Here is a 23,889-nt window from a genome sequence, read left to right on the forward strand (position 1 = left end):
CCCCTCACCGCAGCATCTGCAGCAGCTCCTCTCTCGCTGTCGGCGTCTCCACGGCCTCGAAGAGCCGCAGCAGCTCCTGGGTGCGGGCAGCAGCGGGCAGGCGGGGGGCAGCCAGATCCCCGACCTGGGTGCTGAGGCTGGGCAGCGAGGTGCCGCCGTCCCCGTCCCCCTCCTGCCGCTGCTGCTGGATGAAGCCCTCCACAGCCTCCTTGTAGGAGGGACCGGGCTCGCCAGAACCCCCTGGCCCTGGCCGCAGGATGGATGCGGGCAGCTCCAACGCCTGTGGGGCAGAGATGGGTACCAGTGTGGGGCTGGGGGCAGCCAGGTGTGTGTTCCTGCCCGGCGTGTCCCCCCCCACTTCGTCCCCATACCTGCTCCAGGTGGGCCAGGTGGTAGGGGAAGCCGGTCGCCTGCAGCAGGGTCTCCATGCGAGTCAGGCTCTCCTCCCGCTGTGCCGGGCTCTGCCCGCGCACCGCTCCCTCTGCAAAGCGGGTGGGCAGCACCGGGGCCGCCGCCACAGTGAGGAAGGGGCACTCACCCCATCCCTGGGGCGAGGGGGACACCCCGGGATGCCACAGCCCTCCTGGGCTTGGCACTGGGCACGGCGCTGGGAGCAGGCAGCGGGGCAAGGAACAGGCAGCAAATGGGCAGCGGGGTTAATCCTTACCATCAACATAGATGAGGCCGGGGATGAAGCGGAGTCTCTTGGCCGTCTCCCGGCTGAGCCCCTGGCAGAGGTGCAGGGTGAGGGGGGTGGGTGAGTTGTACCCCCCCCCAGTCCCTCCATCACCCCCACTCTCACCTCTTGGACCTGCCGGAGCATGGCACTGGATGCTGGTCCCCCCGACAGCGCCAGCAGCACCTGCAGGGACATGAGGGACGGTCACTAGCCCTGGTGCCACCACCCAGGTGTCCCCCCACACCTCTGTGTCCCACCCCCCACAGTACCTTGTCTCCCGGGAAGATGACACGGTTCTTGCCCAGCATTGCACGGAACTTATGCACGAAGTACTCGCGGAAGCAGCCGCTGCGGGGACACGGCCCTGAGCCATGGCATGTTCTATGGCACCCAGCGCCCATGTCCCCATGTCCCCAGGACGCAAAGTCCTTGAGCCCCCTCTCTCCAAGCCTTGATGTCCCAGAGACTCGATGTCCCCGAGACCTAATGTCCCCAAGCCACAATATTCTTGTGCCCTGCTGTCCCCAAGCCCCTTGTCTCCAAGCCCTGCTATCCCCAAGCCTTGATGTCCCCGAGACCCAATGTCCCCGAGACCTTGATGTCCCCAAGCCTTGACGTCCCAGAGACCCAATGTCTCCAAGCCCCGATGTCCCCGAGACCCAATGTCCCCAGACCCTGATGTCCCCAAGCCTTGACGTCCCAGAGACCCAATGTCTCCAAGCCTTGATGTCCCCAAGCCCCGTGACCCCAAGACCCAATCTCCCAGAGACCCGATGTCCCCAAGCCTTGACGTCCCAGAGGCCCAATATTCCCAAGCCCCGTGTCCCCAAGCCTCAATGTCCCCAAGCCCCCATGTCCCCGAGACCCGATGTCCCCGAGACCCGATGTCCCCGAGACCCGATGTCCCCAAGCCTTGACATCCCAGAGACCCAATGTGCCCAAGCCCTGTGTCCCCAAGACCCAATGTCCCCAAGCCTTGACGTCCCAGAGACCCAATGTGCCCAAGTTCCGTGTCCCCAAGACCCAATGTCCCCAAGCCCCGATGTCCGAGAGACCCAACATCTCCAAGCCCCGATGTCCCCCAGCCTTGCCGTCCCAGAGACCCAACGTCCCCAAGCTCTGTGTCCCCAAGCCCCAATGTCCCAGAGACCCGATGTCGCCAAGCCCCGATGTCCCCCAGCCCCGCCGCCCCCGTCCCGCCCGGTCCGTGTCCCTCACCGGCAGAAGGCGTCCCCGACGCGGATGACGAGGGCGGCAGATCCCTGCCCGCACTTCACGCAGGTCCGCGGGTGGCTGCGGGGACACGGACGGTCACCGGCCACCACCGGGGGCACCGGTCCCACACCCCCCTAGGGGCGGCACCGGGGGGGAGGGAGAACACCGGGGGTAGCACCGGCCCGAGCAGCACGGGGCGGCTACCGGAGGGATAACGGGGGAGGCGGGGGGGCACGGCGACCGGCGGCAGCACCGGGGCCCCGGCCCGAGCTCCCCGGCCCGATCTTCCCACCTGTTTCCCGGGGCTCGTCGTCGGCGCCGTGCCGGTGCCGCGTCCTCCCCGCACCCTCCATCATCCGCCGCCGCCTCGCACATGGCGGCCCCCGCTCCCTTCCGCCCCGCTCCGCTCCCCCGGCGCACGGCGATGACGCAGCCGTGCGCGCTGACGTCAGGGCACCGCCCCTCCTTCCCCCCCGCCGCCGCCGCCGCCGCCATGTTGCGGAACCTGCTGGTGGCGGCGGCGCAGCGGCCTCAGGCCCCGGGTGGGTCCCCCCGGCCGCCCCCTCCACACACACACCCCTCGTCTTCTTCCTCCTCCTCTTCCTCCTCCTCCGGTCCTGCCGCCGAGGCGCTGGAAGCGCAGTTCAGCTGTCCCATCTGCCTGGAGGTTTTTCACCGAGCCGTCGGTATCGCGGGCTGCGGACACACGTGAGCTGGGGGGGGGGCCCGGGGGCGGTGGAGGGGACCCCCCCCATCCCCGGTCTGTCCCAATTCCCCCTCCGGGGTCGGAGCTATCGCTTTTGCTGGGTGCTTCTCCTTGCACCGGGACCCCCTCCGGGCCTTCTGCCCTGTGACCCCGGCCGGTACCGGGACCCCCAGCCGGTACCGGGACCTCCAGCCCACCCTTCAACTGACACCTGGGTCCCGCTACTCGGCCCCGGGACCCCCCACTCCCACCCCCAGCTGCTCCACCACCACCGGGCTCCTTGCCCCCCTAGCCCAAATCCCCTTCCCGGGGAGCTGGGTCCTGCCCTGTCCCGGTACCCCCCCCCTATTCTGCCCCCTAGCCCGGACCCTCTGTGGGGTGCACCCAGGGGTCCTTGCCCCCTCCCCATGACCCCAGCCCCCTTCTCTCTCAGCACCCAGACTTGGTTTCTGCCCCTAGGATCTCCCCTGGTGCTGGCTGGGGGTCTCACCTAGGTGGGAATCCTGACCCAACCCGCCCCCTCAATTTGGGCCACCCACGGGTGCTGTGCCCTGGCCCCCGGGAAGAGGCCACCAGTGGGTGCTGCTGCAGGGAGCTGGGGTCCACTCATCACCCCAGCATTTCGGTGACATCTCTTTGTCCCCCCTTTCACAGCCTGTTTTTGGGACACCTTGGTCTCCCGTGGAGACCGTGGCTTTGCTTGGTCCCCCTCCACTCCCCCCCAGCTCTTTTGGAGCTGGGGGCACTTCATGCCAGAGCAAGGAGCACCATGACTTTGCCCCCCTGCCCCCGTGCAGCAGCAGAGGCTTAGCAACGTGTCGTTCCCCCCCTCCCCCTCACACCGTTCTGGGTGATGTGAGCTGGGTGGGCAGGCGGAGGGGATGGGGACCCCTGTGACAATTGACTTTTTGGGGACCGAGCTGCTTTGCCTCCTGCCTGGGGCTGCCTCCCTTGCGCTTCCTCTCCGCTGCTTTGATTTCTCATCTGCGTTCCTGCAGGCGTAAGGGACCTTGAAAGGAGGTGAGCCGTGACTCTGACGCGCTCGCTCGCTTTATTCCTGTCCGGCCTGGATGCTCAGCAACGGTTTTTATTTGGCTCCTTTCAAATCCGCTCCCAGATGCGGGTCTCAGAGCAGCGGCGTTGTCTGTGCCCCAGCTTTATGTCCAGGGAGCTCCTTCGGGGCTTGGGCTGTGCCTGGCCTCCCCATGACCTCTTCCAGGCTCCCGGTTCTGTCCGGTTCCTCCCAGTGTAGATGCCGATCCCTGGGTTTTGGGGCTGCCCTGCAGCCTGGGGTGTGCAGGAGTCCCCGAGAAGGAGTGTGCCCTGGGGCTGGGGTCTTGCTCACCCCTCTGCCCTCCTCCTCCTCCTGGGCCAGGACGCTGCTGGGCCACTCGACGCTGCTCTCTGTGCCCCCAGGTTTTGTGGGGAGTGCCTGCAACCCTGCCTGCAAGTGCCATCCCCGCTCTGCCCGCTCTGCCGCATGCCCTTCGACCCCAAGAAGGTGGAAAAGGCTTCCAGCGTGGAGAAACAGCTTTCGTCCTACAAGGCTCCCTGCAGAGGCTGCAGCAAGAAGGTAAAGCTGGTGGGGGAAGGCTGCCTGTCCCCGTCCCGCCGCTGATCCTGCAGCTGTGCTGCTGGAGGAGGGAGGTCGCTTGCTGTCCACGGTTGGGTTCATGGAGTTCCCTGTTCGGTGGGTCCCCAAACTGCGCCTGCGAGGTGTGGTGTCCCCTGCGTGTCACGGCTGCTGCTGTGAGCCAGGTGCAGAGACGGAGGCACTCTCTCTTAGCTGCCTTTGTCAGCAGACTAGAGCTATTATTAGACAGTGGGGACCTTCAAAAGCAGGCTGAGGTCTTTCCTACAACATGGGAGAGGCTGAGACAAACCAGCTGTGCTGCTGCTCCTAACGAGGGTAAGGATTTAGCTCTCGCTTAAGGTGCAACGATCCCAACAGCCATGGGGAAGCTGAACCAGCACCATGGCCTGGCCCAGCCTGGGGCAGTCTGATCTGGGACGCTTCTGGGACCGGCTGTAAAGCTGTGATTCATGGTGCGTCTCCGCTGATGTGTTTTCTGGCTTCCGTTAACTTTGGGGATCCTTCTTGTAACTTCCTGGCTGTGGCCCAGGAGCGATCCTGGACGGTGTCAAAGCCATTTGGGGTTTCTGCCTGTCAGCAGTTCTTCTTTTGCAGAGGAAAATGGAGCTAGTGCTACAATAATGCAGCCTGGGTGGCTTGTGTGTGACCTCTGGGGACACATGCAGCGAGCATGCAACCCCAAATCCCAGTCCTGCAAGGAAGGACGGGCTGGTGCAGCATTTCCACGCTGGTGCGGGTCATCCTGCACAGACCGGTGTTTGCTTTGACGTTGGTGGACCAAAACTGCTCTCCTGAGCTGTAGCAGAGGCTCCAGCGCTGCATCTGGAAGGTGTCTCAGCCTGCAGGAACGTTTCTTCTCTCCTTGTTCTCCAGGTGACCCTTGCGAAAATGCGCTCTCACGTCTCATCCTGCGCGAAGGTGCAGGAGCAGATGGCCAACTGCCCCAAGTTCGTTCCAGTTGTCCCCACGTCCCAACCTATTCCCAGGTACTGCCGCGTGTCGGGTAGGGAAACTTGTCCCTCCTTGCAAACTGCATCAAAGTTCCCCTCCATCTTCATTGCAAGCCCTAAAATCCAAGCATGTGTTTTACTTTCTCTTGGGTATTCACAGCAAGAAAGGTCAGCACCTTCTCCCTCCTGGCATCTGCAGCCCCTGTGCTGCCCTGTGTTTCATGTCGTGGTGCCAGAGGAAGGACTGACCAAACCAGGGTGGTTCAGCCGATGGCTGGGGTGGGAACAGGCTGGTCTGGTTTCTTCTATGGGTCAGTATCACAAAGCTGAGCAGAGGGTGGCTGGGTTTGCTCGGAAGGAGTCAATCTAGCCCTTCTTGGGGGATCTGAGCTTGTCCTTGCTCTCTTTAGCAATATTCCCAATCGCTCGACGTTCGTGTGCCCGTACTGCGGGGCCCGGAACCTGGACCAGCAGGAGCTGGTGAAGCACTGCATGGAGAACCACCGCAACGACCCCAACAAAGTGGTGAGTGATGCTGGGGCGCTGGGATGGGCTGGTTCTGTGCGGGGTAACTCCTGGAAATCCAAATACGCTGTAGCTGATGCTGCAGCTGAGGCCACTGGCGTGCAGAGCTGCTGCTGTGCATGAAGTACAACTGTATTTCCAGTTCATTTAGTTTGTTTTAAACGCCTTTGATGGGCGGTGGGGACCTGCCTCTGTTTGCTTTGCTAGAGGCTTTCTGGAATAAGCTGCCTCCATCCTCCTGTGCCTACAACCTGGATGGTGCTGGATTTCCTCTCCCTATCCCTGCTGGGTTGACTGGGTGGGGAACTTGCAGCTCGGCTTACGTGCGGGTGTAATTTGTCAGTGAGCTGAAAGCAGCCTGGGCCACATGCCAGAGGCTCTGTGCACCGCGGGATCTGCTCAGGCGGTTGAGGGACCCCTTATTTAGCACATCCTCTGCATATCACCCTCTGTCAGAAAAGGGGGGGGACCACTACTCACCTCTCCGAGAGATAGAGGCAGAGGGGTCTGTTCCCGTGAGTTATGGCTCCCTGTTGTCCCTGCTTGCTGCAGGTGTGCCCAGTCTGCTCAGCCATGCCCTGGGGGGACCCCAGCTACAAGAGTGCCAACTTCCTCCAGCACCTCCTCCACAGGCACAAGTTCTCCTATGACACCTTTGTGGTGAGTACAGCTCTGAGCCGAAATGGGATCATCTTCCCCATGTCCCTTGCTGAGCAGCTGGGAGATGAAACCAGCCCTCCCCTTCCCATGCCGGGACCAGCCTGTCCAGCTGTGCAGCCCCTCACGATGGGAAGGGGACAGATCCTCCTTCGGGCTTTACAGGAGGCACGTGCTGCATGCATAGCCCCATTCGGGAGACCCCCATGGGTGTGGGGCTGGGCTCCCTGCCTGCCCCAGGGTGTGCTTGAGCTGGTCATCATCAGATGCACCAGGAAAAAGTCTCTGAAGTAGGAGAGGGAAACATTACTGCTCTCTGTGAAGATGGGTTGTTTCCTCTGCCTGCTCCATTAAACTCTTCCCCTGAGGAATTGTAGCACAAAAGCCCTTTTCTTTGAGGCTTCGAAAGTAGTGGGAGGGGAGCAGCCCAGCCTCAGGGCTTGGAGGGGGTCCTGGCTGCTGCGTGTGGGGGGTGTCCATGGCCCCACTCTCAGAGGGTTGCTGACCCCTCTTGTGTGGGGGTTAGGGTGTGATCGCCCAGCCTTGGGACTGAGGGGAGGTTTTGTTAGCATCCTGCTTTTATTGCAGGGCCGTTAGGTGTCAGGGAAAGGAACCTCCAAATATTTACAGAGAAATATCCCCACTTAGGGAGCGATCGCTGTGTTGCATAAACCCGAACCGGAGCACTGGAGAAGCCCGTGATCTTGCTAGAAAGCTTTGTGCTTTGGCCACAGCTTCTTGCGTGGGCATGTTTCATCCCTGCCCACTGCTGGGTCTAAGAGCAGGGCTGACACTGGCAGATTCCAGGCAGGAGAGGGACCGTGGGCACAAAGGACATCCCAAAGAGCACGACGTTCCTGCGACCTGTATGCCAGAGGAGATGGAGGCTCGCAACCTCAGTAGCACAATAAGGAGCAGGAAGGGCTCCTTGCCCGGGCTGCCCCCACTGCTTGATGGAGACTGCGTGGCCTGGCCGTGCTAACTCTTCTGACCGCCCCTCTCTTTTTGTTTTTTGGGGTTTTTTTTAGGACTATAACATCGATGAGGAGGCAGCATTGCAAGCTGCCCTGGCACTGTCACTCTCTGAGAACTGAGGGTGACTGTGGAGCATCGGTTCAGACCCCCATCATCACCCCGTCTCCTTTTGCACACTCGGCCTTCCTGCTGGGGAGGCACAGAGCTTGTCAACCCCCGGCACACCTGGAGACTCGCTGCCACCTCTCTTCCCTCTCTTCCCTGGGCAAATCCCACCTTGTTTAAGAAGGTGGAGTCTCTTTAGCATCGCACTGAACCGGTGAGTGAGCAGAGACGTCCGCTGCTGGGATGAGAGAGGAGTCAACGCCGAAGGGCTGGGATCGTTCCTCGGTTAGGCATTTCATATCCGTATACGGAGTATATACCTGTATCCAGATCTATTTATTATTAGATGCTTTTTGGCACCATTTGTCTTCATGCTCTGTGTTGCAACTGAATAGGTACGTAAAACTATGATGCATTTTATGCAGAAATGCCCTACTTTGAAACTGCCATCATCCACATCCTTTTTGAAAAGGAAGAAAACGGCACGGAGCATCTTTTTTTAAACTCTGCAAGGCTATTGCCAGAGACGTCGGTCTGTCCCGTCCCCGATGCTGCAGGCAGGAGCTGCCTCCTTTGCCTGCTACTGCCCAGGCCAGGCTGAATCCCAGGGCGAGATGGTTGCCCTCGTGTGCCCTGTGATGGCAGCGGGTTCGGAGGAGTCCATGGGGACGGTGTCCGGCGTTCAGTGAAATTCTCACCTTCCTCGTTTTGTACCGGCTCTTGTGATACTGAGTTCTTGCATTTTTCTACATTAATTGGCGTGATGCCTTTTCCACGTTTTATAGAGCGAGAACAGAAGCTGTTACTCTTCACACTGCAATATCCGTCATCGGGGACAAGAGTATTTTTATGGAACATTATTAAGAAAGTATATTTTTTAAAAAAAAAAAACCCAAACAAATGAACATGCTGTGGATTTGAAACCAGGCAGGAAGCAGGAGCCGGACCCTGGGCCGGCGGGTGGGACTCTGCGGGGGCCATGGGAAGATCGCGGGTGTCCTCTTTGGTTGTTTTGGGGCCGTTCCCTTCCCTTGTCGTCGTGTTTCTCTGCAGGCGGGTTGTGATGCAGGAGAGGCCAGGTCAGAGCAGCACCTCGTCAGCTGGAGGAATGGGTGCCAAACGGCTCGCTGGGCTGCCTTTTTGAGGAGCAGTGGCACCACTTCCATTCTCCAAGAGCCGCTTGGCCAGCTGTGCTCTCTGAGCCGCTAACCCTCTCCAGGATGCGTGTTCAGGCTCTGGATGGCTTAACCCTTGCAGGCAGAGCTTCTGTGGCGGTGCTGGATGTGGCCGCAGGCAGGGTGTAATCTGGAGTGATGGTTTTGTCTCTGCGAGCGGGCAGCGAGGGAACAGGCAGGTTAGTTGTGGCACGCTGGCACTCGGTACAGAGCAGCTGGGTTGTGTCTGGGCGATGAGTGTGTGGGAGGGACATCTGCCCATGCAAGACCCCAACGCTGAGCATCTTGTCCCCCTGAAACAGGGGATTGCGTTTCCCTCTCTGAGGTCTCTCCCTGGGTATAGGGCACGCCTGGGCAGATGTTGATCTGAGAGATGCTCCATGGCATCCCGGTGACCTGTGTCCCCCTTGGTCCCCTTCCTCTCTGCTCCGCTGGGCTGGGAGAGGGTGGCAGGGAGATCTCCTCTGCCAGGCCTTGGATGGGCTGCTGCCAGCCTGAGCGTGGCCCCCCCTGTGCAGAGCTGCCTGCAGGGACCCTGACACCCTTTGGGGTCACACCAGCAACGAGATCAGCCCAAGGCTCTCGGTGGAGGAACCGCGGGGACGCAGTGATGTGTGATCTCTGCAGACCTGCTAGTTCAGCACTAATCCCACAGCACCAGCCATGCTGCGTTCCCGCAGGGGTTTGCAGAGAAAGAGGTGTGGGAGAGCAATCCCTCTGCATGTCCCTGCTTGGAGAAGTGCCCTTTCGTGGTTTATCCGAGACCTGGCTCCAGCTCCAGCTCTGCTCTAGCAATACCGTCTTGTTTTTTACTTTTGATTTAAATAGTACTGGGTGTTTTTGGGAGGGTGTGAGCTCCCCTGTGCCACCGGCAGCCCTACCAGGAGCATGCAGAGACCATCTGCTCCCCTGGCAGAGGGCAGGGAAAGGGCTGGAGCTGCTCCGCTCCCCTCCCTCAAGCCTGCTAGTGAGGAGGGACGGGGTCTTCTCTTACCAGCACGGCATTGCTGGCACCTGCCCGGCCTGGGGGCCATCCCTGGTGGGATGGAGAGCACTTGCATCTCCCAAAAGGGACCCAGGAGGGTTTCCCTGTCCCATCCTCGGCTGGGACCCTCAGGTCCCAGAGCAGCCTCCATCAGAGCTCTCAGTTGCAGGGAGCTCCCTGCCTCGGGGGCAGCTCTATTAACCTCTCTGTCTCCTTCCTCCTCCTCCTGCTCCTTTTTGCCCTGCGACACCAGAGCAGGGGCAGCAACGGCTGCTTTTGTAAAGCACTTTAAGGGCCCAGGCTGCGAGGGTGCAGGCAGGTGCTGCACTGCACAGGCAGCTCCTGCCTCTCCCCACTTTGTGCAGGGTCAGGTCTGGCTCTGCCTGCCGCCAGCTGGGCTGTGCCGGGGCTCCCGCCGTGCCACCGGCCGTGCTCGTTAGTGTGTTACCTGCGACTTTTTGCATAACTAGAACTTTTAACGAGACGTACTGTTTTTTGAAGAAGAATAAAATCAATGGCGTATTTGTAGCAAACCATTTTTCTCAATAAAGGCAGTTTCATCCACAGGTGGCCTCCCTGTGTGGTCTCTGCTGTGGCTCTGGGGTGCGGGATGTGGCTGGGGGTGGGTGCCCCCCACCCTGGCTTATGTGGGCTGCTCCTTCCCCAAACGCAGAGCTCGTCTTTACGGCTTTGTCCCCGATTCGTCAACTCCTCCCGTTAATGGCAGCGGTGCCGCCGCAGAAGGTTTGGCAATGCCATTTCATCACCCCTGCCCTAGGCTCCCCCCACCACGCTCCCCCAGCCCTTATCTCCCTCTGACCAAGCACTTCACAACCCGCTCTCCCAGTGCCGGCTGTTGCCAAACCTGCTGGGGGCTGATGTTGCTGCTGGGGGCATCGGGGATCCCCCCCGCACCCCTCCTGGCACCCCCCAGCTGTGTGCATTGCTGCTGACAGCCATGCCCCCTCCTTGGCAGCCGGGTCTTGGTGCTTGGAGGGAGGACACGGGGGAGGACACTTGGCACCGTGCGCTGTCCCCAAAGCCTCGCTGGCCTTCTGTGGATGTCCCTGGGAGGTGTCCTGGCTCCGAGCCCCCACGGGGCTATCGGGGTTCCCCAGGGACACGGGCTGGCTCTGTGCAGCCAATCCCTCCAGCCTGGGCACGGGCTGAACCTGCGTCCCCCTCCCTGGGGGACCAGTCCTGGGACCAGCCACTGGTGTCCCCTTGGAGGGGTACAGGGGTTCACTCTTGTCCTGGCGCTGGCCAGAGCATGGTTCCTGTCCCCGGGGGCACTGAAAAAGTCTTGGGGCTACAATGGCTGGAGCTGATCAGGTTGAGGAACTGCCTTGTCTGCTCCCCGGTCCTCCCCAAACAACCCCTGTGAGCCTTTCTGGGGCCAGGACGGCACCACGGTGGAGGGGACGGGCATGTGGGGCTACCCGTCCCTGCGGGGAGAAGGGGTGTCGGGGGTCCCCGTGAGCCCGGGTGCCTGCTCCGTCCTACCCCAGCCGGGTGTTGGGAGGGTGGGTGTTATGCCGGCTGTGAGCCAGCCTGGGCAGGGGGATGCCGTGGGCAGTGGGAGCCCCGTCTGCGGGGCAAGTGGGGTGACAGTGCCGGGGGACAGGGCTGTCCCCAATGCCGTCCCTTGTGCTGCTGGCAGCCAAGGCCAGCCCTCGGGCAGCGGTTGGCCCGGGGGCTCCCCAGGGGCTGCCCATGCTAATGAGTCCCAGGGCCTTATCTGCTGTTACCCGTCGGGACACGACACGGGGACACGGTGTGGGGACACAGCACGGGGACACAACCCTGCCTGTCCGGCCATGCCCCGCTCCTTCCTGGTGAAGAAACCTTCCAGCACCCGCATCCCCAACTACAGCCAGCTCGACACCGGCGCTCGCGGTAAGGCTGCATGGTTCTACCTGCGCCGGGGGATCCCGGGACCCCCCCTGGGACCCTCAGTTCCTGCTGCCACCCTGGCGGTGGGCACGGGATCCCCGGCTGAGCTTGGGGTGATGCCCTGTGCCGAGATGCCGGGGGACTTCCCTGGCTCCGTGCCCCCACGCTGTCAGCCCCATCCTGGGTGGCTCGGCCAGCTGGGCAGAGATACTGGTTTTGGGGGGTAGGGGAAGGTGGGGGAGAATTGGGGTCATCTGGGGGCTTCCCAAGGCTAGGCATGTGGGACCCCCCCCTCCAACATACCCCCATCCTCCCCACCCATATGGGGATCCCTGTGCTGCTGGGAGGCGGGGGGGGGGGGGACGGGAGCAAGTCAGTGGGTGCTTGGCAGAGTGGTACCTGCCCGCCCCAGCCATGCTGCACCAGGGGATGCCCGGATTTTGGGGTGCGTCCAGCCCCAGGCGAGCTGGCACCCAGGCACAAGCTGGGCTCCAGCAGGCACCGGGGGTGTCTGTGACTCCCCTTTTGGGGTGAAAGGACTGGTTTTGCTCTGTTTTGCGGTGGGCACCTCGGTTCTGCCGTGCCCCAGGGTGGGAGCAGTGGGGTGACCTGGTGCAGATGAATCCCTGCCGAGTGTGTGACCCCCCAGGGGGACCTCCGGGGACCGGGTGGGCAGCCTGGCTGCCATCCCTCATCCCTTAACCCCCTCCCCATTCCCGCAGAGCTCGACGGCTTGTGCGACTGCAGGGGGCTGCTCCCCCCCGGCCACCGCCAGCCCCCCGCGCCCCCCGCTCCTCCCTGCCTGCAGGACCGCGGCCGCCTTCTCTCCCGCTTCCCCCTCCTGCTGCCCCCCGATACCAAGGCTTCCCCCATCCCGACGGGCACCCACAGCCCGGGCACCCCCTTGAAGGACATCCAGACCCTCAACCTGCCCCTGCGGCGGGGGCCGCACCGGCGAAGCTTCAGCTGCCGGCACTGCGCCCGGGCGTACGCCAGCTTGGGCGCCCTGAAGATGCACATCCGAACCCACACCTTGCCCTGCCAATGCCGCCTCTGCGGCAAAGCCTTCTCCCGGCCCTGGCTGCTCCAGGGCCACATCCGCACCCACACAGGTAAGGATGGGACCCCCACACCGGCTGCTGCTGGTCCTGCCGGCACCTCTGCTTTTTGGGGTTGATGGGTGCAAAATCGCCATCCGTCAGGGTTCGGCATGGCTTGGTCTCTAGGAGGGACCTGCCTGGGGTGGGTATGGCCGGGGATCCTGGTGCTGGGGGGGGGCCTGGCATGGCAGCATGCACTGTGAGTCCCGTGGGAGACACCCCTGGCAGGTCCCGCTCTAACATTGCCCACCGGGAGGGCACCGATGGGTTTGGGGGATTCCTGGGAAGCACCTGGGGGAGGCACAGGGAAAGGTGATGAGAGCGATGCAGGAAGGGATGGGGGGGTCGGGGCGACCTTGGGTATGGGGGTGCCCCTGACACGTGTCCCGCAGGGGAGAAGCCCTACGCCTGCCCCCACTGCAGCCGGGCTTTCGCCGACCGCTCCAACCTCCGCGCCCACCTCCAGACCCACTCGGACGTCAAGAAGTACCGGTGCCGTGCCTGCGCCAGGACCTTCTCCCGCATGTCGCTGCTGGCCCGGCACGAGGACGGGGGGTGTTGCGGTACGTCCTGAGCCCCCCCACCACGCACAGCCGCCCCGGAGAGGGCAGCGAGCCCCGCGCTGCGCCGTGCTGTGCCATGTTGCAGCGTGCTGTGCCGTGCTGCACCGCGTCGTACCGCGCCATGCCGTGCTGTGCCATGCTGCGCCGTGCCACGCAATGCCATGCTGCGCCGTGCCATGCCGTGCCGGTGCAACACCCCAAGAAGGGACACGAGAGCATTGGACGGGACTGCCTGGACTTTGGCAGTGGGTCACCGAAGCCCCGCGGCTGCTCCCCGGTGGTTCTGGGGGACACGGTGCCTGGCCCGTTCCCCCACTGCTTTTGGGCACTGGGGAGGATTCTTACCCCTTACATCGCAAGAGGCATTAAAAGCGGAGCTGAGCACCGCACGCGTCAGCGAAGAAAGTGTCCTTTAGCGCTGCCGGGGCTGTCCCTGCTCAGCCAGCATCGTGTCCCACCAGCCCTGGCGCAGGATCTGGCCGGAGTCCGGCTGCCACCCCCTCTGTGTGTTGTGTAGAGCATCCTCCTCCCTCTCCTGCATCCCCGCAGCTCCTTCCCTGGGGACAGCACGGCTGAGGGATGGAGCAGGGGTCCTGGCCAGCCTCGTGCCCCAAAAAAGAGACCCGGTGGCCTTTTGGGACTCAGGGCTGCATGGCCCCAGTGCCGTACCGGGATCTAGCCTGGCCAGGACTGGGACGGCAGAGACGATGGGGACAAGGACACCCCACCAGTGACCCTTGACGTCCCCCCGGCGCAGTGAGACTCAGGGTGACCGTCCTTGCCGTGGGGATCCCGTCGCCCTCCCCACGGCCCCGTGGTGGTGGGGACAGCCCCATCCCTGCCGGTGTCACCCTAGGCGCTGGGTGCATGGCAGGGGGTGGACAGGGACGGACGATTTGGGTGGGTGCCGGAGGAAGCCGCCGCGTGCCCCCCATGCTATTTGCAGCTCTGCCCGGCTAAATCGGGCCCCGCACCTGTGCCGGCGGCGGGGGGAAAGAATCCCACACCCCAAAATAGCCGCGTGCCGGCCCCTCCCCTCCCGCCCATGGAAAATGCTTATAAATACCCCGGGGGGGGCACAGCCAGGGACCCCCCACCCCGCCACCGAGGGGGTCCCCAAAGGTCCCCGCTCTGGTGAGGGGTGGTGGTGGCAGGGGGGGATGCTGCTGCTCCCCTCATCCCCTTGGGTATTTATTCAGGGTGGGATGGGATCTGCACCCCCCCACCGGCGGTGACCCCGTGGGAGCGGGGCTGTGCCCACCAGCACTGCGGTGTCACCCACGTGCCTGGCGTGTGCCCCCCCGCCACCCGGATTTGTGGGATATTTTCCACTGCAAGTGAGCGACCACGGGATAAAAATACCCCCCCTGGGGGGGGGACACACACATATGGCAGGGCCTGGCTGGGGTTGCCTGTGGGGGTGGGATGGGGCCACTCAGGGCGGGGGTTGTGTGGGTGGCTTCCAGCCTCTGGTGTGCTGGGGACACTGGGAGCACTGGGAGGGGGGAACTGGGAGTAGTGGGAGGGGGAGCTGGGACCACTGGAGGGTCTGGGGCTGCTGGGATCACTGTGAGCACTGCAAGGTGACTGGGAGCACCAAAGGGATGCCAAGGGCACTGGGAGCACTGGAGGGGCACTGGGATATTGGGGTACTGGGCATGCTGGGAGCACTGGCTGCTGGCAAAAGCACTGGGAGCACTGGAGGCACTGGGGTAATGGGGGGGCTGAAGGCTCTGGGAGCACTGGGGGAGTCCCGGGGATATTGGGAGCACTGGGGTGGGGGGGATACAGGGGGTTTGGGACCACTGGGGCAGCGCTGGGGTAACTGGGAGAAGTGTTGCACTGGGGGTACTGAGGGCACGGGGAGCACTGGGGTAACACCGGAGCACTGGGGTGTTGGGGGCAGAGGGGTGTTGGTTGGGGAGCACTGGTGGGGCACTGGGAGCACCGGCTCGGCCCCGCCCCCGCCCGTCCCCAACGGCGCATGCGCAAGATCCTTCCCGACTCCAAGATGGCGCCCCCCGCATGCCCGTGCCAGCAAGGGGGCGGGGAGGTGTGGGGCCGCTCCGTGGTCCGATCGCTGCCATTGGGCGTCGGGAGCCGGGCGCTACGGCGCCGACCAATAGCAGGGCGGGAATCCGCCACGGGCGACGGTCACCTGGGTGGTGCGGGGGGCGGGGCTTGAGGCCGCCCGCACCTTTGCCGGGAGCGGCGGCGGCGGCGACGGCGACGAGATGGCGGAGGAGCGGGGTCTCGCCATGGTCACCTGCACGGCCCCTGTCAACATCGCCGTCATCAAGTACTGTGAGTACGGGCGGCTGGAGCCTGTCCCTGCGGCCGGGACCCCTCCTCGGTCCTGGGAGGGGGGGAACCAGGCGGGACGGAGACAGCCGATAGCCCCCCCCCCGGGTGCGGGGCGGGCCGGTGGCGGGGACGGGGACGGGTTTGGCACCTACCCGGGGGTGGGAGTGAGCAAAAATGCCGTGACGGGCCGTGCCATGCCATGCCATGCCGTGCCGTGCCATGCCACGCCGTGTCATGCCGTGCCACGCCATGCCATGCCGTGCCATGCCATGCCACGGTGCAGTGTGCCAAGCCAACCCATGACAAGCTGTGCCGTGCCGATCTGTGCCGTGCCGAGCCGTGCCGTGCCGAGCCAACCCATGACACGCTGATGCTGAGCCGCGCCGTGCCACGCCGCGCCATGCCGTGCCATCTCTTGCAGGGGGCAAGCGGGACAATGACCTGATCCTGCCCATCAACTCCTCCCTGAGCGTGACGCTGCACCAGGACCAGGTTGGTGTGGGGTCCGGGTCAGGGTCGAGCCCCTTTATCCCCCCCACCCTGTGCGCGGGGGGCTGCTGAGCCCCCCACCCACCCGCTGCGCTCACCCCCTCCCTCTCCCCGGCAGCTGAAGACCACCACCACGGCCGCCGCCAGCCGGGACTTTGCAGAGGACCGGCTGTGGCTGAACGGGGAGGAGGCCGACGTGGGGCACCCCCGGCTGCAGGCCTGCCTGCGGGAGGGTGAGTGTCCCCCCACCCCGGTCATCCCAGGGAGCCGGGCAGGGTGTCCCCCATACCGACCCCCCCCTCGCCTGGCTCTCGTCCCCTTGCAGTGCGGCGCCTGGCCCGTAAGCGCCGGGGCGGCAGCGACGAGGATGCAGCCCCGCTCAGCCTCTCCTACAAAATCCACGTCGCCACCGAGAACAACTTCCCCACCGCCGCCGGCTTGGCATCCTCCGCCGCCGGCTACGCCTGCCTGGGTGGGTGAGCGGGGACTTGGGGACCGGGAGCGGGGTGGCAGGGATGTTTCCTCCCCGCTGACCCCATCCCCTCCCCGCAGTGTCGGCACTGGCGCGGCTGTACGGCGTGGAGGGCGAGCTGTCGGAGGTGGCGCGGCGCGGCTCGGGCAGCGCCTGCCGCAGCATGTTGGGGGGCTTCGTGCAGTGGCAGCGGGGCGAGCGGCCGGACGGCAGGGACAGCCTCGCCCACCAAGTGGCCCCCGAGACGCACTGGCCGGAGCTCAGGGTCCTCGTCCTGGTGGTGAGGGACTGGCGGAGCGTGGGAGGGGGCACGGCTGTACCCACCACCCCCCTGGCTGGGTGGGATTTGAGGGGGGGAGAGTGATGGGAGCACCCCAACCCCGTGTGGTTGCAGACCCCGGGGCTCAGGGGATCCCCCTTGGTGGGTCTGGGGGCTCAGGGGGGTTCACGTCCCGCTGTGTGTGTCGTCCCCCCCCAGGTCAGTGGGGAGAAGAAGCAGGTGGGCAGCACGGCGGGGATGCAGACCAGCGTGGACACCAGCCCCTTGCTGAAGGTATGGGGCAACGGGCCTGATCCTGCCCCAGGGAAGCTGCCTGCCTCCTGCCTGCAGGCAGGGTTTGGGGTCCCGTTTCCCTCGGAGGGGGGCATTTCTCTGCGCTGGAGGGCATGGTGGGGGGGGAGGTTGCTCCTGTGGTACCACCTGAGCGAAGCCCAAAGGTGGGTGTCGCCGAATTGGGGTGACCGTGACCCACCTGCCACGGCAGCACCGGGCAGAGGCAGTGGTGCCGGAACGCCTGGCCCTGATGATGCGGCACATCCGTGAGCGGGACTTCGAGGGCTTCGGGCAGCTCGCCATGCGGGACAGCAACCAGTTCCACGCCACCTGCCTCGACACCTTCCCCCCCATCTTCTACCTCAACGACCTTTCGCGGCACATCATCGCCCTGGCACACCGCTTCAACGCCCACCACGGACGCACCAAGGTACCGGCTGGCCGTGCCGGCCCCGCGGGGCTTCTGGTTTGCTGTGGTGCCGCGGTCCGTCACCGTGTCCCCCTCCTCATCCCGCCGCAGGTAGCCTACACCTTTGATGCCGGCCCCAACGCCGTCATCTTCACGCTGGCCGACACCGTGGCCGAGTTCGTGGAGGTGGTGAGACGCAGCTTCCCCCCAGCCGCCAACGGGGACCAGTAAGGCCAATCCCATCTCTTACTGGGGGGGACGGAGCAGGATGGCGGGGGGGCTCAGGACTGAGCACTCTGCCGTGCCGCAGGTTCGTGCGGGGACTGCCGGTCGGCTCGGCCTCGCTGCCGGAGGAGCTGCTCGTGGCCGTGGTGACGGAGCCGGTGCCGGGGGCTGTCCGGTACATCCTACACACCAAGGTACAGGGCTGGGGGGGGGGTAAGTGTGGGGCAGGGGGACCCGTCTGCCTGGCCTCTGCGGGGGGGGGTGGGACCCCATCCCTGTCCCCAGGGGTGCGCAGGACCCCGTCCCTAGACACGTTCCCACTGGCGTGACTAAGGGGGTGGCTTTTTGGGGTCCGTGGGGCCCGGAACTACCCCACAGCCCCGAAGTGGGGGGGGGTCCCTGCAGGCAGCGGGGCTCCCCGGTGCCAGGATCTGGCCCCCGCTGCCCCTAACCCATCTTTTGCCCCACAGCCTGGCCCCGGCCCCCAGCTTGTGGATGACCCCAGCCAGCACCTCCTGGGAGCAGACGGGCTGCCCCGCCGCCGTGCCTGAGCCCCGGTGACAGCGCCGGTGACACCGCTGGTGACGGCCGTGATGCACTGGGACGGGGGGGCTCAGGGTGCTGAGTCCGACCCAGTGCAAAGCCGTCCCCAGCCCCGGGGTGGGACGTGACTCCTGGGGCTGGTTTTTACTCTTTTGTAAGGAAATAAGAGTTTTTCTGGCTGCAGCGCTGTTTTGGGGTGTACGGGCTCTGTGGGCTCTTTGGAGGGGGACGCACATCGCCGGCTGCGGGGTGGGCGGTGGGAGATGGGGGGGTTCCTACTCACGGCTGTGCCTGGCCCTTCTGGGACTGATCCTCTCCCCCCCGTGTCCCTTGTGGGGCTGATCCTGTCCCCCTGCGACCCCCTTGTCACCCCACATGGCCCCTGTCCCCCCCCATCATGTCCCTTACGTGGCTGATCCTGTCCCCCCACAGTCCCCTCGTCATCCCGACATGTCCCCTGTCCCCTCGTGTCCCTCGTGGGGGTGGTCCTGTCCCCCGCACGGCCCCCGTATAGCCCCGGTGCTGTGTCCCTTCGCGGCTGGAGCGGGTCCCCGCGGGGGCGTGGCCTGTGGAATCGGGGCGTGGTTTAGGAGGTGGAGGGGGCGTGGCCGAGGGCGAAGCGGGGCGGGGCTAGCGCCTGGTTACGTCGTAGCATCGCATCCGCCTTCCGGGTCGAGCCGAATCGGGCCGGGCCGGGCCGAGTCGAGCCGAACGGACTCGGGCCGAGCCATGGGGCAGATCGAGTGGGCCATGTGGGCTAACGAGCAGGCGCTGGCGGCCGGGCTCAGTGAGTTTGGGGGGGTCCTGGGGGTGAGGATTGAGGGTCTGGGGGAGGGGGGGGTGCAGGGCCTGGTTGGGTGATGGGGACCCGAGTGCTGCAGAGGGGTCTGAGCTCCCCCGCCCCACGCAGGGACTCCCTGTGTGCCCCCCCCAAAGGGTCGTGGGTGTCCCCAGGGGGGGCCACGACTGGGGGCAAATGGGGGCTTCCGGGGTAGCGCAAGCGGGAAGCGCCGGCGACGGCCGGGAAGAGGGCTAGAGCCTCCTCTTCCTCCTCCTCTTCTTCCTCCTCTTCCTCGTCCCCCTCTCCCCAGGTTTCCTGGCCACGCCGGGCAGCCAGAGTGGGGCAAACCTCCCCCCAGCCCCCCCCCCCCAGCCTGGAGTTCCCCCCCCCCACTCCCCAGTTCCCATCCCTGAATCCCGGGGGTCCCACACACAGCATCTCCCCGGGGCCATATCCCGGCTTTATCCCGGTTTGAGGGTTTGTATCCCGGGTTTGGGGGGGGGGGGAGGATGGCGTATCCTCAGGCAGGGACCCCTCCAGCCCCTCTCTGTCCCCCCCCCAGTCATGCTGACAGGCGGGATCGTGGCCGTGGCAGGGCAGTTCAAGGGCTGGTACTTCGCAGCGTACGCCATGTATCCTTGTGGAGAGGGTGCTCGGGACTGGTTTTGGGGGAAAAAACCCTGCCCCAGTTAGGGTGGGAGGCATGGATGGTGGGGGGGAGACCTCCTCCTCCTCCTCCCCAGTCTGGGCTCAAATCACTCTTTCCCTGCCCCAAACAGCCCTTTTTTGGGGCGAGGGTTGTGCCTAGGGATTAATCCTGGCCCCAAGCACCCCTTTCCTTGACCCCCCCCCGCAGCGTGGCAGGCGTCTTGGTCTGCCTGCTCGAGTACCCCAGGAGCAAGAGGAAAAAGGGTTCTACCATGGAGAGATGGTAAGTAAAAGTGGTGTGTCCCCCCCTTGCCCCTCACCCCTGTGACTGGGGGTCCTGGTACCCCCCCCCCCCCCGAAACAGACAAAGCACCGGGGTCGGGAGCGGTGGGATGGGAGCAGGGCTGGATCCCACGGGTGGGTTCCCTGGGGTGTCCCATGCAGGGACAACGCGGATATGGGGGTCCCTCGGGGCTGGGTGTCTCCTACGAGGTGGGGGGCCGGCCGCTCTGACCCCCCCCCCCGGTGTTGCTCTGCAGTGGCCAGAAGTACTTGACAGCAGTGGTGAAGGTGTTTGGGCCCCTCACGAGGAATTACTACATCCGAGCTATCCTGCACGCTGCGTAAGTGGGGTGTGCGGGGTTGGGGTTGGGGTGCAGCCCTCCCCAGCCCCCCCTAAACCCCCAGTCTCTCACACAGCCTGGCTGTCCCCGCTGGTTTCCTCCTCTCCACCATCCTGGGCACTGTCTGCTTGGGCATCGCGAGCGGCATCTACCTGCTGGTGAGTGCAGAGTAGCTTCAGGGGGGATTTTGGGGGGGCTGGGGGCCCTGCCAGAGGAAAGGGTCCCCCCCTGACGGCCCCCATGGCTTCACAGGCGGCGGTGCGTGGGGAAGAGTGGAGACCCATCGAGCAGAAGCCCCGGGAGCGGCCACATGTGGGGGACACCATCAAGCAGCCGCCCAGCAACCCCCCACCCCGGCCCCCCGCCGACACCCGCAAGAAGCAGCCAGCGGAGGTGGGGGGGCAGGTGAACCCCATCCCCGTCGAGGCTGAGTAACTCGGGGTGGGGGGGAGCTCTCCTGCCGCTGCTGCGCTGCTCGTGTTCCCGCTTCCCAACTGCACCCCGGCTCCTCGGTGGGAAACTGGGGTGGCTGGCTCCTGGGGATCCCCAAATCCCCAGGGATGCTCAGCTCCTGGAGTGGTCCCCAGCTCCCAGGGGCTCCCTAGCTCCTGTTGGATCCCCAAGGATGCTCAGCTCTCTGGGGGGGTCCCCAGCTCCTGGGGATCCCCAAATCCCTAAGGATGCTCAGCTCCCTGAAGGGGCCCCAGCTTTCCAAGCAGCCCCCAGTTCCCTGGGGGATCCCCAAATCCCTGGGGAACTTCAGTTCTCTGGGGCATTCCCAGCTTCCCGAGGGGTCCCCAGGCCCTGCAGCCCCACGGGGATGGGGGGGGGATCAGGCAGCTCTGCTCCCTGCACCCTCTCTTGCTGTTTTTTGTCACTTCTGCGGTTGCTGTTGCAATAAAAGGTGGGAAAAGCGCCAGCTCCCCCTGCCTCCTGCTCCCCTGGGGGGGGTTGCTGCAGCTGCTGGGGCTGGATTTGGGGGGGGTTTTAAGGACAAACAGCCCAATTATGGGCAAATGCAGCTGAAGCCGGGGTGGGGGTGTGCAGAATGCAGCCACTGCAGGGCTTTGTCCCTCCTGCTGTGGGGAGGGGGGAACGGGGAGATGTCCTCAGGGGACCTGTGGTGCGGAGGGGGGGCCATGCTGCTGTGCCGTGCTCAAATCTTCTGTGGAGCTAAAAGGTGGGGTGAAGATGGGGGGACAGACGCGGTGGCACGTGGACCTGCACCACAGCTGCACAGCGTGTCCCAGAGGAGCCCCCAAAGCCTGAGGTGACCCCCTGGCAGGGAAAATAGCGTGTGTGTGGGGGGGCATTTCCCTCCCCACTCCCACTCGTGGGTGCCCAGGTGTGATGTGGGACCATGTGCCGCTTGGTGGTATTGATCTTGTTGGGCATCAGCAGAGGCTCCGGGCTCCCCTCTACCTGCCCCCCCAAGTAACCCCTGGTCTGGTGGGGGGGGTGCAGACACCCCAGGGCACCCGTGGGTGCTGGCAGGGCACGTGGGGTGGCCCCAGCAGATGGCGCTGGGCCCGTGGGACGTGGGTGCCTGGGGGCAGAACCGTGGGAAAGGTGTGGGTGGTGGGATGCTGCGAGTGCCGGGGCTGATCCCCTCCATCCTGGGGCTGGGGGGGTGGTGGGGTAGGGCACCCCCCTGCCCCATCACCTTCCCTATCGCCTCCCAGTTCATCCTGCCCTGCCGCACTGGGTGCACCGGTGCTTTGCCCACCATGCTGGGGCTGCGAGATGCCCCACAGTCGAGCATTGCCCCACGGGGTACCCAGGGATGTACCCCCATCCCCATCTGCACCCATTTGCCCCCCCCTCCCATGCTGATCTCCCCACGACGCTGGCTGGGAACAGAGCAAGGACCATGCCCGGGGAGTCGGCCTTTATTTGCAGGCTGCACGCTGCCGGTATTAAATAGCACATATAGAGGAGACAATAAATAGCTTTGCGGGGGGGAATAAATAACCAGCCAGCCCCTGGGAAGCACTCGTGGGGTCATGCTGGACCCGGAGTCGCAGCCTTGGTGTGGGGGGGTCAGCAATAAATACAGGTTAAAAAAAAGAAGTCCCCCAGCAGCAAGGCTTATAAATAACATAAATAACGAGGTGATGGTTTGGGAGGGGGGAGACACCCGGCTCTGTGTTGGGGGGGGGGGCCGGGTGGGTGCTCTAAAACAAGCACGGGTGGAGGTGGATGCAGTGACACGGTCACGCTATGGGGCTCCATGGGAGCCGGGGTGGGGGGGGGGCTCAGCGCCCGGTGCGGGGCAGGACGCAGGTACAGCCCACCGGCACCCTAATATAGTCCACCTCGAAGGTGACGAGGCCGGGGCCGGTGGGACGCGGGCAGGGCTTGCGCCGCAGGACCATCATGGTCTGGTAGATGGCCACCGAGTTGAGCGATGTCGTCTCCCGACCCGTCTTGACGTCCACGCAGCCGCTGCAGAGGCACTCGGCGAAGGCCAGCTTGCGCGGGTAGCGGTTCTCATCTTCGTCGATGCTGCGGGCGAGGTGTGGGGGGGGAAACACGGTCAGCAAACCCCTTCCCCTGTGCCCCCCCAAGCCACCCCCATGCTAGCAGCAACAGGGATGCCCCCGGGAAGCGGCAAGTGAAGGATGTTCGGGGAAACTGAGGCACGCCGCAGCAGCCAGCATAGGGTATGTGTGGGGGTGTCCCAGGTGGGGGCCACTCACCGGTAGCGCCACGGGGAGATGGAGCGCTCGTTGGGTTCGCTGCGAAGGCCGGCGCGGAGCTGCAGCGTGGGGCAGGCACGCTCGCGATGGCGACGGTGTCGGCGATGGCCGGCGTTGGCCTCCTGCAAGCGTTCCAGCTGCGGCACCAGCTGCACCGGCACGTAGTGGTCCCAGCGCAGGCTGCGACCCAAGAGATGCGCGGGGGCTTCGCCGTCCCGCAGCTCACCCACGCTGTAGCAGTGAACGTGGGGATGGTGCGGGGGGCTACCGGGGCGGCGCAGACCACGGCACAGCATCAGCGTGCCCAGCAGCACCAGGGCACCCAGCCAGCCCTGTGTGAGAACCCGGGTCAGAGGGGGGGGACCCAAATCCTGCACCCTACCCTGGCACCCACCCCCTGCCCTCCTGGGGATGCAGCCCGCAGCAGGGACCCACAGCCCACCAAGGGTCCCCCCCCAACCTCAGGGGGCTTTGACATGCAGAGCAGCAGCGCGTGTGTGCTTGCACACCCCTCCCCAAAAGCGTGAGCTGGTACCCACACATGCACATGTATGCACACACATGTTTACATGTGCACACAGCGTACCAGCACAGATATATACACACCCCCACCTCCTAACGCAGTAGCACACCTATGTGCGTGCATACGTGGTACCAGCACATGTATATATACAGAGGCTACCTGTACATATACACACACGTACAGACAGCTATACACACACTCAGAGAATACCTGTATATACACACGGACAGCCAGCACACATGTAGCTCTGCACAAACATACACGCAGTATCAGCGCAGGCACCCGGAGCGCCAGCACATGTCAAGATACCACTACATGTGTGTAACACACACACACACATCAGTACCAGTGTATGTACAAGCACATATATACACACATATGTCCCATACTGCCCTTCCATGCACATACACAGAGCAGTATCAGCCTGTGCGCATCTAGACACCCACACAGAGGTAACAGCACATATGCATACACGCACATGGACATTTGTGCACACAC

General features: G+C 64.4%; 6 protein-coding genes across 10 annotated transcripts in view; 4 read left to right on the plus strand and 2 right to left on the minus strand.

The window, feature by feature from the left end:
- The window catches only part of CTU2 (cytosolic thiouridylase subunit 2), a 4,176-nt gene extending 1,845 nt beyond the window's left edge, over positions 1–2,331 (minus strand). The window contains exons 1-7 of the mRNA XM_069793281.1: positions 2,187–2,331; positions 1,898–1,972; positions 949–1,027; positions 803–862; positions 668–728; positions 372–481; positions 9–280 (exon numbers count right to left, since the gene is read on the minus strand). Coding sequence (XP_069649382.1) covers positions 9–280; positions 372–481; positions 668–728; positions 803–862; positions 949–1,027; positions 1,898–1,972; positions 2,187–2,269 — 740 coding nt within the window. The 5' untranslated portion in view covers positions 2,270–2,331. The remainder of the gene's footprint in view (positions 1–8; positions 281–371; positions 482–667; positions 729–802; positions 863–948; positions 1,028–1,897; positions 1,973–2,186) is intronic.
- A 37-nt stretch (positions 2,332–2,368) lies between these two features.
- Positions 2,369–10,132, plus strand: RNF166 (ring finger protein 166). Of its 5 annotated transcripts, none has more exons than XR_011326457.1 (7): positions 2,369–2,602; positions 4,017–4,173; positions 5,068–5,180; positions 5,555–5,669; positions 6,222–6,329; positions 7,355–8,760; positions 9,100–10,132. XR_011326457.1 is itself a non-coding variant. In XM_069793283.1 (7 exons), the coding sequence occupies exons 3-7, from the start codon at positions 4,081–4,083 to the stop codon at positions 7,418–7,420; spliced, it is 495 nt and encodes a 164-aa protein (XP_069649384.1). In that variant the 5' UTR covers positions 2,463–2,602; positions 3,255–3,620; positions 4,017–4,080; the 3' UTR covers positions 7,421–10,132. The 5 variants fall into 5 exon arrangements, 4 of the variants coding, with proteins under 4 accessions (XP_069649383.1, XP_069649385.1, XP_069649384.1 ...); XM_069793283.1 differs by adding an exon at positions 3,255–3,620 and having other exon boundaries at positions 2,463–2,602; positions 7,355–10,132; XM_069793282.1 differs by having other exon boundaries at positions 7,355–10,132.
- A 1,117-nt stretch (positions 10,133–11,249) lies between these two features.
- SNAI3 (snail family transcriptional repressor 3) lies at positions 11,250–13,246 on the plus strand. The gene is made up of 3 exons (XM_069793063.1): positions 11,250–11,462; positions 12,182–12,571; positions 12,952–13,246. The coding sequence occupies exons 1-3, from the start codon at positions 11,384–11,386 to the stop codon at positions 13,131–13,133; spliced, it is 651 nt and encodes a 216-aa protein (XP_069649164.1). The 5' UTR covers positions 11,250–11,383; the 3' UTR covers positions 13,134–13,246.
- A 2,029-nt stretch (positions 13,247–15,275) lies between these two features.
- MVD (mevalonate diphosphate decarboxylase) lies at positions 15,276–18,300 on the plus strand. Its single transcript, XM_069793288.1, has 10 exons — positions 15,276–15,426; positions 15,848–15,918; positions 16,034–16,148; positions 16,241–16,387; positions 16,468–16,667; positions 16,866–16,940; positions 17,152–17,370; positions 17,461–17,576; positions 17,660–17,768; positions 18,045–18,300. The coding sequence occupies exons 1-10, from the start codon at positions 15,357–15,359 to the stop codon at positions 18,123–18,125; spliced, it is 1,203 nt and encodes a 400-aa protein (XP_069649389.1). The 5' UTR covers positions 15,276–15,356; the 3' UTR covers positions 18,126–18,300.
- A 424-nt stretch (positions 18,301–18,724) lies between these two features.
- On the plus strand, positions 18,725–21,088 carry CYBA (cytochrome b-245 alpha chain). Its single transcript, XM_069793289.1, has 6 exons — positions 18,725–18,904; positions 19,461–19,530; positions 19,755–19,829; positions 20,086–20,169; positions 20,246–20,327; positions 20,422–21,088. Exons 1-6 carry the CDS (start codon positions 18,847–18,849, stop codon positions 20,602–20,604), a joined length of 552 nt encoding a protein of 183 aa, XP_069649390.1. The 5' UTR covers positions 18,725–18,846; the 3' UTR covers positions 20,605–21,088.
- A 1,241-nt stretch (positions 21,089–22,329) lies between these two features.
- IL17C (interleukin 17C) lies at positions 22,330–23,331 on the minus strand. Its single transcript, XM_069793064.1, has 2 exons — positions 22,869–23,331; positions 22,330–22,674 (listed from the first exon to the last, which is right to left on the minus strand). Exons 1-2 carry the CDS (start codon positions 23,162–23,164, stop codon positions 22,425–22,427), a joined length of 546 nt encoding a protein of 181 aa, XP_069649165.1. The 5' UTR covers positions 23,165–23,331; the 3' UTR covers positions 22,330–22,424.
- Between the last annotated feature and the right edge of the window lie 558 nt (positions 23,332–23,889).

Source organism: Haliaeetus albicilla, chromosome 10 (genome assembly GCF_947461875.1).
Source record: "Haliaeetus albicilla chromosome 10, bHalAlb1.1, whole genome shotgun sequence".
NCBI classification, from domain to species: Eukaryota; Metazoa; Chordata; class Aves; order Accipitriformes; family Accipitridae; genus Haliaeetus; species Haliaeetus albicilla.